The sequence below is a fragment of the Propithecus coquereli genome, unplaced genomic scaffold (assembly GCF_000956105.1).
Source record: "Propithecus coquereli isolate 6110/MARCELLA unplaced genomic scaffold, Pcoq_1.0 Scaffold119, whole genome shotgun sequence".
In the NCBI taxonomy this organism is placed as follows: domain Eukaryota; kingdom Metazoa; phylum Chordata; class Mammalia; order Primates; family Indriidae; genus Propithecus; species Propithecus coquereli.
The window spans coordinates 22,691-36,726 of NW_012135969.1; the positions used below are offsets into that span (position 1 = coordinate 22,691).

At 36.1% G+C, this 14,036-nt stretch overlaps 1 protein-coding gene across 1 annotated transcript in view; it reads left to right on the forward strand.

The window, feature by feature from the left end:
• Positions 1–1,428: 1,428 nt before the first annotated feature.
• BPTF (bromodomain PHD finger transcription factor) overlaps positions 1,429–14,036 on the forward strand; it is a gene marked incomplete at its 5' end in the record, with an annotated part of 49,086 nt that continues 36,478 nt past the window's right edge. Inside the window, 6 exons of the mRNA XM_012659505.1 lie at positions 1,429–1,608; positions 2,688–4,998; positions 9,403–9,527; positions 10,093–10,221; positions 12,223–12,373; positions 12,703–12,745. Coding sequence (XP_012514959.1) covers positions 1,429–1,608; positions 2,688–4,998; positions 9,403–9,527; positions 10,093–10,221; positions 12,223–12,373; positions 12,703–12,745 — 2,939 coding nt within the window. The remainder of the gene's footprint in view (positions 1,609–2,687; positions 4,999–9,402; positions 9,528–10,092; positions 10,222–12,222; positions 12,374–12,702; positions 12,746–14,036) is intronic.

Below are 14,036 nucleotides of genomic sequence, written 5' to 3' on the forward strand. Positions count from 1 at the left end.
TATATTTTTAGTTGTCCAGCCCATTTCTTTCTATTTTTAGTAGAGACGGGCTCTCACTCTTGCTCAGGCTGGTCTTGAACTCCTGACCTTGAGTGATCCTCCCGCCTTGGCCTCCTAGAGTGCTAGAATTACAGGCGTGAGCCACTGTGCCTGGCCTATAGTTGCCTATTATAATTATCAGGGTTCTTACAGCTGTTGCGGGGCTACCATTGGCATATAAAGCTCATTTTGAGCAGCTTGAAAACTGAAAAAATATCACCCAGTTGTTTTTAAATAACCAAAGAAGGATTAAATGAGGAAATGTCAGTTTAGTTTTTTATCCTTTTGTTACCCATGAGGTCCGGATGTGTACGCTTTTCTGTGATTCTTTTCTTCTTTTACCAGTATCTTGCTAGTACTGTTTTTTTGTACTGTTTCCTTCCCTCAGTGAGACCTTTCTGGAAGAAATCATTTACATAAAAAAAAATTAAGATGTTTAGGTTCAAGTGAAGAAGAAAGTAAAAAGTAGAAAAATGTCTCTTAAGGCCCAAGATTAGATTCATCTAGACAGTAATTCTGGGTTTGGGGGTTTGATTTTTTTATTATTATTATTATTATCAAAAATCTGAAACTGCACAAATGTAAAGAGAATAGAATAGTGAATTCCCATGTAACCATCATTCAGCTTCAACAGTAATCACATAATCAAATTCTGTCATTCTTGTTTCAATTGTTGCTGCCCACATTTTTAATCCTGCAATGTTTTAAAACAGATCGCAAAAATCATACTGTCTCACCAAAAGAAGTTCAGTATCTATCTCTAAGTGAAATGGACATTTCCCCCATAACCGTCATGCCATTATCACATTCAGTAAATTAACTATAATTAACAAATGAATCATCTGATTCTCAGTCCATATTCCAATTGCTCTCGTTGTCTTAGAGACATCTTTTTACTGTTGGGAGTAAATCAGGTCCAAACAAGGCCACATACTGCATTTGGTTATTTCTCCGAAGTCTTTTATTCTGTGCTGTAAACTTAAGTGTTCTTAATTTGCAGTCCATGAGGACCTCAAGGGGTCTAGGAATCCATTGAAGCAGATTACAAAAGTTTGTACATAGCATTTGTCTAATAGGGCTGTGTGATGGAAAGTGCATAGGGAACCAATGGTGCACACTTTCTGGAGTCATTAAACAGATTGAGATAATTTTTCATACACAAAGATTTCTGAAACATGTCTAAAATTCAGTGGATCCTTGTGTACTTTAGGTCAGCCAGACTTGCAGGAAAGTATATGGTACCTTCGACTTTTGTCTTGTTTTGTTTTAGAAAATATGAAATATAACTTGCTGGAAAATACTTATTTCCACTAAACTAGATTTATTAAAGTAAATTGTTAATGCTGGAAATACCTTTAACTACCATATAATGTACTTGGTTAATTTTAGCCAAAAATAACATGGATGAAAAGATGGATGAATCAGATAAAAGAAAAAGTCCACAAAGCCCCCCAAAAATAAAAACAGAGCCTGATTCTGAGAAAGACGACGTAAAAGATTCAGATGCTACAAAAGGGCCCGACCAAAGTGAAATGGATATCTCAAAGATCCCTGAGAAGAAGGACCCAGGTAAGAGAGTTGAGTGTGGAGGGCGGCCTGGGGGTGACAGTGCACTGGATCAGGTTCTCACAGTGGGAAGGGTACTGCATTTTTTTGATAAAAGCTTTATCGAAATATAGTTCATGTACCATATAATTCACCCAATCAAAGTGTAAATTCAGTGGTTTCTGGTATATTCACAAAGTTCAACCATTACCACAGTCAATTTTAGAACATTTTCATAATCCCAAAAGAAAGCCTCATACCCAGTAGCAGTTACTTCCCAATCCCTCCCCAAATGCCCCCAGCCCACCAATCTCCTCCTGTCTCCATGGCTGTGCCTATTTTGGACAGTCCATATAAGTGGAATCAGATAATATGTGTTCCTTTGTGGCTGGCTTCTTTCATTTAGCATGTTTTCAAGGTTCATCCATGTGATAGCATGTATCAGTACTTTATTCCTTTTTATTTCTGAATAATATTCCATTGTGTAGATATGCACATTTTATTTGGTCATCAGTTGGTGGACATTTGGGCTATTTTCACTTTTTGGTTATTATGAATAATACTGCTATGAACTTTCGTGTACATGTTTTTTTGTGGACATATGTTTTCCCTTCTCTTGGAGATGTACCTAGCAGTGGAATTACTGAGTCATATGGTAACTCTGTGTTTAACCTTTTCAGAAACTTACATTGCCTTTTGTAAAAAGTAGTTTTTTAAAAACTAGATGAAGTAGATAATGTATGTGCCAAAAGATATTTTATAACCTTAAAAGACTATACATAATCATATATGAAGGTATTGGGGTATACAATAGCTTGTCACATACTAAGTAATTTTTTCATTATGGTATTCCATCATTTTTAGATAATAATCAGAATATTTAAATATTTGGAATATGTGTATTTTTTAACCTTTTATAAAGTTTACCCCTGTCCACTGACCAATTTAATCATATATCAGGAACTTTGATATATATAGATATTTATATTTGAGCTCTAGAGTGGAAATGAGAAATATAGGTATTTTTTGAAATAAAAATAGTCTCATGAATTCCTCATTTCAGCGTAAAAATTACATTTCTGTGAATGTCTTTTTTTTCACAGATGTAAAAGAACTTTTAGATTCCGACAATGATAAATCTTTCAAGGAAGAACCAATGGAAATAGATGATGATGTGAAAACAGAGTCACATATAAATTGTCAGGAAAATTCTCAAGTAGATGTAGTCAATGTCAGTGAGGGTTTTCACCTAAGGACTAGTTATAAAAGGAAAACAAAATCATCCAAACTAGATGGACTTCTTGAAAGGAGAATTAAACAGTTTACACTGGAAGAAAAACAGCGCCTTGAAAAAATGAAGTTGGAGGGTGGAATGAAGGGCATGGGAAAGACTTCGGCAGGTTCTCTGAAAAGTCTCTCTGAGTCACCAGTAACAACAAAAGCAAAAGAAGGGTGTCAAAGTGACTTACTTAGACAAGAGCAAAGCCCTAATGCAAGTAATGATAAATCTGAGGACTCAATTCAGGGGTGTTCACAAAGTGATTCCTCAGTTCCTGGACTCAGTGGTCCTAGTCATACCACAAACAAACTTTATCCAAAAGATCAAGTGTTAGATGATGTCACCATTCAAAGCCCAGAGACAAACTGTCAGAAACAAAATTCTGTTGAAAATGACATAGAAGAGAATCTCTCTGAACCTGCCAGTAAAGGCCAGGAATCCAATAAGATTAAAACAAAAGGAAATGATTTTTTTATTGATGACTCTAAACTAGCCAATTCAGATGATATTGGTACTTTGATCTATAAGAACAAAAAACCACTCATACAGGAGGATAGTGACACCATTCTTTCTTCTTCTAAGAGTACTTTACTTTCATCAGTACCCAAAAGTGCCAGTGACAGAGATGCCCCATCTCTTTCAAAAGCAATGGACTTTGAAGGAAAACTGGGATGTGACTCTGAATATAATAGCACTTTGGAAAATAGTTCTGATACTATGTCTATTCAAGATAGCAGTGAAGAAGATATGATTGTTCAGAATAGCAATGAAAGTATTTCTGAGAAGTTCATAACGCAAGAACAAGGTATTGAAGGCTTGGAGCCATTGAAATATGAGTTTGTTTCTGCTAAGTCCACTGGAAAGTGTGATGACAGGCTGCAGGGTAAGGTAACTGAAGCAAATGGTAAAAAACCAAGTCAGCAGCAGAAGTTGGAAGAGAAACCAATTAATAAACATATTGATCAAATAAATCTAAAAAATATCACTGACAAAAAGAATAATGAAAATCGAGAGTCTGAAAAGAAAGGACAGAAAACAAGTACATTTCAAATAAATGGAAAAGATAATAAACCTAAAGTATATTTGAAAGGTGAATGCTTGAAGGAAAACTCTGAGAGTAAAATAGTAAGTGGTCATGTTGAACCAAAGGTTAATAATATAAATAAAATAATCCCTGAAAATGATGTTAAGTCATTGACTGTTAAAGAATCTGCTATAAAACCATTCATTAATGGTGATGTCATCATGGAAGATTTTAGTGAAAAAAACAACTCGGAAACAAAATCATGTTTACTGAGTTCTTCAGATGCTGAAGGTGACTACCAAGATAGCCTTGAGACCCTGCCATCAACCAAAGAGTCTGACAGAACACAGACTACCACGCCTCCACCATCTTGCCCAAAAAGCAGTTTGGTGAACCAGGTAGAAGATATGGAAATTGAAACCTTAGAAGTTAAGAAAATTACTCCATCACCTATTACTTCTGGAGAGGAATCCAATCTCAGTAATGATTTTATTGATGAAAACAGTCTGCCCACCAACAGAGATGAAAATGTCAATGGAGAATCTAAAAGAAAAACAGTCATCACAGAAGTCACCACAATGACATCCACAGTGGCCACAGAATCAAAAACTGTGATCAAGGTAGAAAAAGGCGATAAGCAAACTGTGGTGTCTTCCACAGAAAATTGTGCCAAATCCACTGTCACAACCACCACCACAACGGTAACAAAGCTTTCCACGCCCTCCACAGGCAGCAGCGTGGACATCATCTCTGTTAAGGAACAGAGCAAAACTGTGGTCACCACGACAGTGACAGACTCCCTAACCACCGCAGGAGGCACTCTGGTAACATCCATGACTGTGAGCAAAGAGTATTCCACAAGAGACAAAGTGAAACTGATGAAATTTTCAAGACCAAAGAAGACTCGTTCAGGTACAGCTCTGCCATCCTATAGAAAGTTTATTACCAAGAGCAGCAAGAAGAGCATATTTGTTTTGCCTAATGATGACTTAAAAAAGTTGGCCAGAAAAGGAGGAATCCGAGAAGTCCCATATTTTAATTACAATGCAAAACCTGCTTTGGATATATGGCCATATCCTTCTCCTAGACCAACCTTTGGTATCACTTGGAGGTATGTACTTTAAAATGTATTTGGGGGAGGAAGAAAGTTTTAAAATAATTATCTCATAAATATCAAATAATTATTTTTTTCAAAAATGAGATAGTAGAGATAAGACAGGGAAGCATATATTTAATGGCCAAAGTTAGTAATGGAATTAAGATACAGGAAGCTTCAAGCTCAGCCACCTGGTAGGTACTAAAGTTTACTTAGGGAAAAATGTTTAAAGACTTAAAATTTAAGGGAATCCTTTAAAATGAAATTCAGTTGTAACTTTCACAAGACAGAAGAAACATGTCGGCCGGGCTCGGTGAGTCACGCCTGTAGTTCCAGCTACCTGGGAGGCTGAGGCAAGGAGGATCGCTGGAGTCCAGGAATTTCAGGTTGCAGTGAGCTATGATGACGCCATTGCCCTCTAGCCAGGGCAACAGAGTCTCATTCTGTCTCCAAAGAAAAAAAAAAGGAACATGTCAAATGTGATTGTTTTTGTGGTCGAACTTTCCAAGTTATTGTCATATATTTGCCCTGGGAACAAGATAATCACAGAATTGGATATTCACCAACTTGCTGGATGGAATATTTGTATTTTATTTCTATTAGATAATTCACAAAAACATAAGACATAAGGAAATATGCCTATAAATTTCATGAGGCTCATTATAATATGGAAATCTTCCTGATGTGATTTATTTGCAGGATAAGCATTTGTTTTGGAGTTCTCTGTTACTTTATGTATGAACAGGTAGTATCTAGATTACTTAGGAATTTTTTTAAACCCAGAAATAGTCCTAATTTAAAGTTTTCTGGGCACTTTAGGTTTGGGGGGTAAGTCATAAGTATGTAGCCTTGGCGGTTGTGTAATCATATAGTTTTATATTGGGAAGGGATCTTAGAAATTCTTATCTTTTGTAAATGTGCAATAATTTACGTCCAGCTACAGACAGTTAGGAATAGTGCCCAGTTTTTGTAAATCCCAGTCTGGTACTTTATTTGCTATATCACATTTCACATATTTGTCCTTGCTTTTACCTTTTTCATTGTCCTTGTCTTTATCTTTTCACCCTTATAATTGAGAAGGATGGGACAGAAACATTGAAAAGATAAGAGTTCTGGGAACATACTTAGAAATCAGCATTGATCTTAGTTGCAGTTAGATTTTGCTAGGAATCTGAAATTATTTCAGCAAGTTACTAAGCAAACTTCATTTCTTTTTAGACTTCATTTCTCTGTGTCTTTTAATATGTTTCCAATTTCTTTAAGTTAAAAATCACACTTTGTTTCCTTTATATGACAATCAGCTATTAGTAGACCAAAAAAGAATGTAAATAAGTGCTCTCTATAAAGGAATTCATTTATTAATACGACCATAGCTTGTTTGACCAAGTTTTTTATAACTCATCTTTTGATTTGAAATAAAGTATCATCACTCCATTACACATTCAATAGAGACAGCTGAAAAGTACAATTTCTCTGCAGGGCCTGCAATGAAGGATTTGCAGAATCCTGCAGGGAATCAAGGAACTCTTCATTACAATTCATGGATTTATAGGATTACTCTGCACTTTTCTGCTTTCTTCATTGAGAGCGGTCCCAAAATGTATCCTTGACTGTCCTGCAGGTAACTTCTTTCCCACTGGAAAAGTTACTATGTACAAATACTTTAATTAAAATGACCTGGCAGTTGTGGAGGCCAACCTTTCTGCTCGTTTGTATTCTGAAATGGAGGATAGGCTCAACTGGGAAGCACTCTCCTCTGGACTCTCCGGGAGAACTAGGCCCCAGTCCTGATCCAGTGTTGCTCAGGGCCCTGTTCTGCATGGCTGAGTTTCAGGAGCCTTGAATTATCATGTTTTAATATGCACTGTGGCACAATTTGTATTACCTGTTTTCTCATTTTTTTAATGGAAGGAAATACCTTCCTGTACATTTTAAACAGATATTGCCCTCAAATATATGCTAACATCTTAATTTGCTGAAACAAATTTTAGAGAAGCATAATCTCTTCTATCTAATGGAGGCATGGGTAAATACATAAATTGTTCTTGACTTTAGAATGCCTTTTTAAAAAACATATTGCTATTAAAAAAACATGCATGTGAAATATATTTTTATACTAACACTTAAATAAAATGTGTCTGGTGATTAGAGTAGGGGCTAAGAGCGCCAAAGGCACATGTATGATCTTTATTAATCTAATGATAAGGCTGAAGAATATTGAAAACTTGTCTCGTAGGCTCATTAGGACCTCCTTCCCTCCACGCCGTCTGTTCCCACGTACCCATTTTCCCCAGGCCCTGACTCTGTGCTTCATTATCACTTTGGACTGGCAGTTGTCCTCCGCAGTGCTGCCACAGGGGGATGGACATTCTGACTGAGCTAAGGGACTTGCTAGCGACTGCAGGGAGGGCCAGGGAAAGGATGGGAAAGCATTTATCACCTGTAGATCACGTCCACAAGAAGTACTTGTCTTTACAACCCATCCAATACTGAGTAAATCTCAGAGGACTTAATATACATAGCCTTTAATGCTCTTCTTTAATCCTTCGATTTAGTGCAGCACATTCTGGCTTACGCCTTCCTCTCTCGTGCCAGCTTCATCTCTTTCTGTACCTCCACACCCCTTCCCTCCAGCCATAACACACTGGATATGGTTTCTGGGAACAAGTGTGTGCTCTTACACACTTCCCTGCTTAGCATATATGTGCCCCTCACCTTCAGTCAGCCATCCTCACACCCTTAATTTGTCCTTTGAGACTCCAGCAAAACTCTGATCCCTGTCCCTGAGCCAAATCAGATGTCCCTCCCTTATACTTTTCTCTCTTACAGCTCCTTGAGAACAGAGACAGATGTAGTTCACTTCTATGTCCCCAGCTCTTTTAACATAGTCTAACATACAGAAGACACTCAAAGAATTTTTGCAGGAATGATTGAGCAGGCCAATGTAATGCATGAGGTGTGTTCCTTCCCTGGTGTTATTTCAGTTTTAAAATAGGGATGATTTAAAGTTATTATTTGACCATAAAGAGTGATTGGGGGTAGAAGAGAGAGAATGAGGATGAACTTTCTTTCCAAATAAATGTTCATCTGCCTTCTCTCGTGAGACTGAAGTTCCCTAGGAATTTCTGTGGGTGGTCTGAAAGCGGCAGACACTTGCCCTCTTTTGGGGCATCCCTGCATTAGTTAACATTTTTCCTCTAATTTAGGAGTTCTTTCCAGGTTAGATGATTTATAGTGTAATAACACAACGAAGAAAATCATGGTGTCACAAGGGGAGATGGGACGTTAAAAAGCTGCAAGAGCTTTTTGGCTAGAGCCTTGTCTTTCTCACATTGTCCATTTTTCCAAGGGAATACTAATAATAGAAAGCATTACCTTTCAAATACAACGTTGTCTAAGATTTACCTTCTACATCTGTTAGAGGAGAAAATTATTTTCATTTTATAGGCTTTATCTACACTGCAATCAACAATGTATTCATTTAAGTAGTATAGAAATGTCAACAAAGTATTTTAATTACACAAAGACCCTAATGGAGAACTGACAGCCTAAGGCTGCTTTAAAATGTTTTATAGTGAATTCCATTTTAGGACATGATATTCATGTAGTTAAATAAATTCATTTTGAAATGTGTGTTTAGTATTATTTTTTAAAAGAATGTCTAAAATGTTCAATGACTTTATACACGAAGCTTAGGAAAACACAAACATGGATGGGCATTAGAAAAACAAAACAAAAAAACCCACAAACACAGATTTCTTTGTCTCCTGATTAGTAACTAATATAGTACTACCTTTTTCTAACATTATTCGTTGTAGGATTGCAAAACAATACTAATGTCAAAGTTTTATTAGTATTCGCAGTATTCATCATCCAGTAGTTCATGTTTTGAAGAGCCACCATTTGGATACAAAATTCTCTGTCAATTTGGAAAAATCTTATTAGATTTTTAAGGTGTTTTTGTTTTGCCTTTTGAGAAAATTTAAACATGTCTAGGTTTTTCATTTTAGCAAAAATTAATCAGTTATGATTTTTCTTTTTCGGAAACTCCTCTTTCAGTAACATTTATTTCTCGGTGTCTACTCTTCATAATTTTCATAACATTTTAGAATTGAGTTAAATTTATAAAATTTTCACAAATTAATTGCCTTATCAACCTTACTGTGGGACACACTTTATAAATTTATATGGCATTTAAAGTGAATATAGACCCCTTTTAAGTGATAGATGCATGTTATGCCTATGAACAAAAAAGTTCTTTTTTAAAGGGACATATAATACCAAAGTCTTAACAAAACCATATTATAAATACTGAAGTCATAATGAGGACAAGGAACACAATCCTTCAGTTTAGTAAAAGAGTGTGTGTGTGTGTGTAAGTAAGTATATATATATGAATTTCTTGGGTTTTTCTTTCAGATACAGACTGCAGACCGTGAAGTCCTTAGCTGGAGTGAGCCTGATGCTACGGTTACTGTGGGCGAGCCTGAGATGGGATGACATGGCAGCCAAGGCTCCTCCAGGAGCAGGGACTACACGGACAGGTAATGGGGGTTACTTTCTCATTTAAGTTTAAAAGATAAAATCACTTGACCATTCACTTAATTTTAAGTGACCATTCACTTAATTTTAATTTTTGTTATTTATTAAAATAAAACGCTTGTATTTTAAAAATACAGCTTTGCTAAAATACAACACATGCTATAAAACCCGAGAGGCATGGGGGGGCTCACATTATAAGGTGAGTCACTTATTCATGAACCAGTCTACATTTTTTTTTAAAGATAGTTTATTATTGTAGAGTATAAGTCATAAACTAAGACTTCTAGAACCCTGTGCGTGTTGCTTCTGTCTTAGGCTTTTTATTATTTTGACTGAGTTTTGGTACCAGGAGCTAAGCTGTGCCCAGCAGCATTTTGTTCAGTTTAGAAATTTTCAGGGAGGAGGAAGTATTGTCGCAGTCTAGCAGTGATCCTGTAGTCATTAATGAATCAAATGTTTCCAAAAGTATTTTCCACGTGTCTCTTTTTAAAACACCAGATGTTGTACCTTTTTAGTCTCTGAGTATTTTAGGTGGTTATTAATACTTTGTGAATTAAATCACCATAGAAACATCTGAAAGTGAAATCACAACAACTGAAATAATTAAGAGGCGAGATGTTGGTCCTTATGGCATTCGATCTGAATATTGTATCAGGAAAATCATTTGCCCCATTGGAGTTCCAGAAGCACCAAAAGGTAAGGAATGGAAAGAATTCTGTTCTTCCATTATTGACCTGTCAGCCATATCTTTTATGAATTGAAATTTGATTATAATTGTTTCCTATAACTGTGTTCAACTTATGAAAAACATTTTTCATAACTGCTATATTTTTAAAATGATATTTAAGTAATAAACATATCAAGATTCTGTTAGGCACATGTTGATGCCTACAGGTATTATGCCAAGCATGGACCATGATAATACCTCTTATAATTAAAATGTGAGGCATTGATTGACTCCACACCATCAGCTCCAAGAGGGCAGCCACCTAGTCTGTCTGGTTTGTTGTAGTCCTGGCACCTAGTGCAGAGTCTGACATGTAAGTGGTCAGTCAAAGTTTGTTGACTCAAGAGTTAAAGCTATTGTGAAATACTTCAGTGCTCAGGTAGATATAATAATAATCTAGAGTTACTCAGGAAACATTTATAGACCACATGTAGAATAGGCGTTGAGTAGCAAGTGTATCTAGAAGAATGAGATTTGGCCCCTGTTCTCAAGGAAGCAAAGACAAGGTTATAGTATTATAATATCAAGTGTTAATGTGTTCCAATAAGATAAAAAAGAGTAATAAATGGTAAATACCAGAAAAGAAGCAAGATTAACACTATTTTGCAGGTAATTGTGAATGCCTAGAAAATTTGTGAGAACCAAAAGTATTAACGCTGAAAGGAGTTCATTGTGGATTCCAAATTGAAAATGTGTAAATAAAAGTCAATAATTTTATATAAGCAATAAAAATATTTAGGAAAAAATCTAAGAAATGTATAGCTTCTTGGGAGGCTGAGGCAGGAGGATCACTTGAGTGTAGGAGTAGCGAGCTATGATCATGCCTCTGTACTCCAGCCTGGGTGACAGAGCGAGAACCCGTCTCTTAGTGAAAAAAGAAAGAAAGAAAAAGAAATGTGTAAAAAGAAAATGATGTCCTTAGATAGAATAGATAGAAACATATTGTTTTATAAAAGCTAGTTCTCCCAAATACATACATTTAATTCTCGAAACTTGATTAAATTAACTCGGAAGTTCTTATTAGAAAACAAATGACTGAGAATGGCCTTTTTGAAAATAACACAATAAGACAGTACCTGTCCTAGCAGATGTTAAATTTTAGTTTAGTTAAAGCAGTGTTGTCCTGGAATAGAAACAGTCATCTCTGTCGATAGGCAGAGATGTAGATGGGAGAAGACAATCCTGACAGGTCTTCAATCTCCTTGACCACACAGCCTTCGATGCAAACCAGTGCAGTCTCCTTGAATCACTTTTCTTTGGCTTGTATCACTTTGTACCATCTAGGTCCTGCTATTTCAGTTTCCTTCTGCTGCTTCCCTATGATTGTACTGCTTCTCTGTACCCTGAACATATGGGAAGGTTTCGAGGCTTATCCCTCCCTGATTTTTTTTTTAAATCTTATCATTAGGAGGTTTTATCTATTCTTTTAGTTTCAGATCTCCCTTTATATTAGCAACTCTCAAATCCCCCTTGTCCAACTGTGATGGGAAAATATATATTACATGTGGCAAGGACACCCAGCCTAACTGTGAGAGGAGCATTCTAGGCCTTTGAAGGATGTTATATCTGAGTTGGGATCTGAAGAGTGAAATGAGGGGCCCTGGGGCTAAGAATAGTGTTCCAGGCAGAGGGAGCAGATTGTATAAAGACTCATATGCCTCTTATATCAGAGGTCAGCAAACCATGGCCCATGAGCCTTGGCCCACTGCCTGCTTTTTTATTATAAGTAAAATTTGATGGGAACACAACCACATTTACTCACTTAATTATTATCTTTGGCTCCTTTTCTTGATACAAAGGCAGAGTTGAGTAGTTGTAACAGAGACCATCTGGCCTGCATAGTCTATACCATCTGGCCCTTTAAGAAGAAAAAGTTTGCCAACCACTGCTTTTTATGATAGAAGATGCCAGAAGTACTCTAATTTTTAAAGCAATATTGCTTTTAAAATACTCTGATTTCTTTTCCAAAGAAACACCTACACCTCAGAGGAAAGGCCTTCGATCAAGTGCATTGCGGCCAAAGAGACCAGAAACGCCCAAGCAAACTGGCCCTGTTATTATCGAAACCTGGGTGGCAGAAGAAGAGTTGGAATTATGGGAGATCAGGGCGTTTGCTGAGAGGTAAGGAAATGGTTAACACCTGGTCAGATATTTGAAGATTTTATCACTTCAGAACTGAAGAGTTATCACTTTGATGGTTTATTCAGTACATCCTAGTTAATTTTACTCCACTTTTTGATTTTGACTGCTAGCTCTCTATAGTTTATTAAGGTCCTGTTTCTGATTTTTAATATGTTACTATCCATTTGTTAATTTCCAATTATCTTAAATATTTTTAAATTGCAATAATTTCATATCTTTGTATGATATGAAAGCCAGATTTCACTTATATTAGATGCCAGATGCTTAACAGGGTAGTTTCTGATAAGTTCCTCCTTTTTTTCCTGCAGAGTGGAGAAAGAAAAGGCACAAGCAGTTGAGCAACAGGCTAAGGTTAGTGAACAGAAGAAGGGGGAGGACTTCAAGGCCCAAATGAGGAGTCCCCTAAAACAGTGGCAATTGGCTGTCCAGCCGGTGGGGAGTTGGTACTGGTCCTACCTGACAACAAATTTACATCGTTAGCCCAATTCCTGAACACCAAGAGCACACTAATTATATATTCATGTGGGTTTTTTAAAATGTATCTCACGTATACCTGGTTTTTATTAATTGAAAATAGTTCTGTGGATACAACAAGCGATGGTTTTGTAAACAGCGTATATAGTTGGAGGACATGTGAAATAAGATTTCTATTTATTATCTTTATAATTTCATGGGTAATTTCTGGAAATAATTATTTCCTGCAAAATTCCAATCTGGAAAATCTCTGTAGTCTGTGAAAAAGCAGATTGTACTAAAGCTCTCTAAGAGTTTGTTGTCATCAATGATTATAAAGCTGCTGCTGATTTCTTAGCATGTTCATACTGCAAATAATGTACCATATGTGGCTGGGAATTTTAGACCCAGATAAAAGGTGATTACCCCTTATTTCTATTGAGAACATATTATAAAAGTTTTTAGCCAACTTGAATGTATAAACTTTGAGTACATAGGTGAAACAGACTATTTAAAAATCACGTTAACCAAATTATTTGTCTCAAACTATTTTTTTCTCTAACATTTTATAAAACATTTTCCCAAATTCTTACATATCTTTTGGCTTACTATATATAGGTCCTTATCTTCACTAACGTCAAATTGGACATAACAGCACTTTTGGATTCTATGTATGATGCTGTCACAGGAAATTTATCCCCAAGCACACATATCTATTCATGTAACAACTGGCTAGTTGTTTTATTAATATTTCTCACTTATGAGTGTATTTTGTCATCTCCACAATGTAACCTAAAGTATTACTTCTTAAAAGTTCTTTAAAATGCTTATTTGTAAAGCTAGCCAGCACTTCAATTTTGAAGGTTTATCCCCCAGTAAATAACTGCTAAATATGTGTTCGGTTTCTTTGCCTCCTTTTTAACTGATTTCATCAACGATGTCTCTAAGTATTCACAACTAAATTTCTTTTCTTCTGGGAAATGAGAAATTGTGTGAAGTACTTTATATCATATTCAAGTACATAAGGTGTATACAAAAGTTGTCCTAAAAAAACGATGGGTGTGATGTCATAGGTAAGCAATTTGCAATGATAGGAAACCACACAGCATTGGAATTTAATCTTAGTAAACATCCCAACTCCACCATTAGCGAGCTCTGTGGCCTCGGGCCAATTACACAAGCTCTCTGA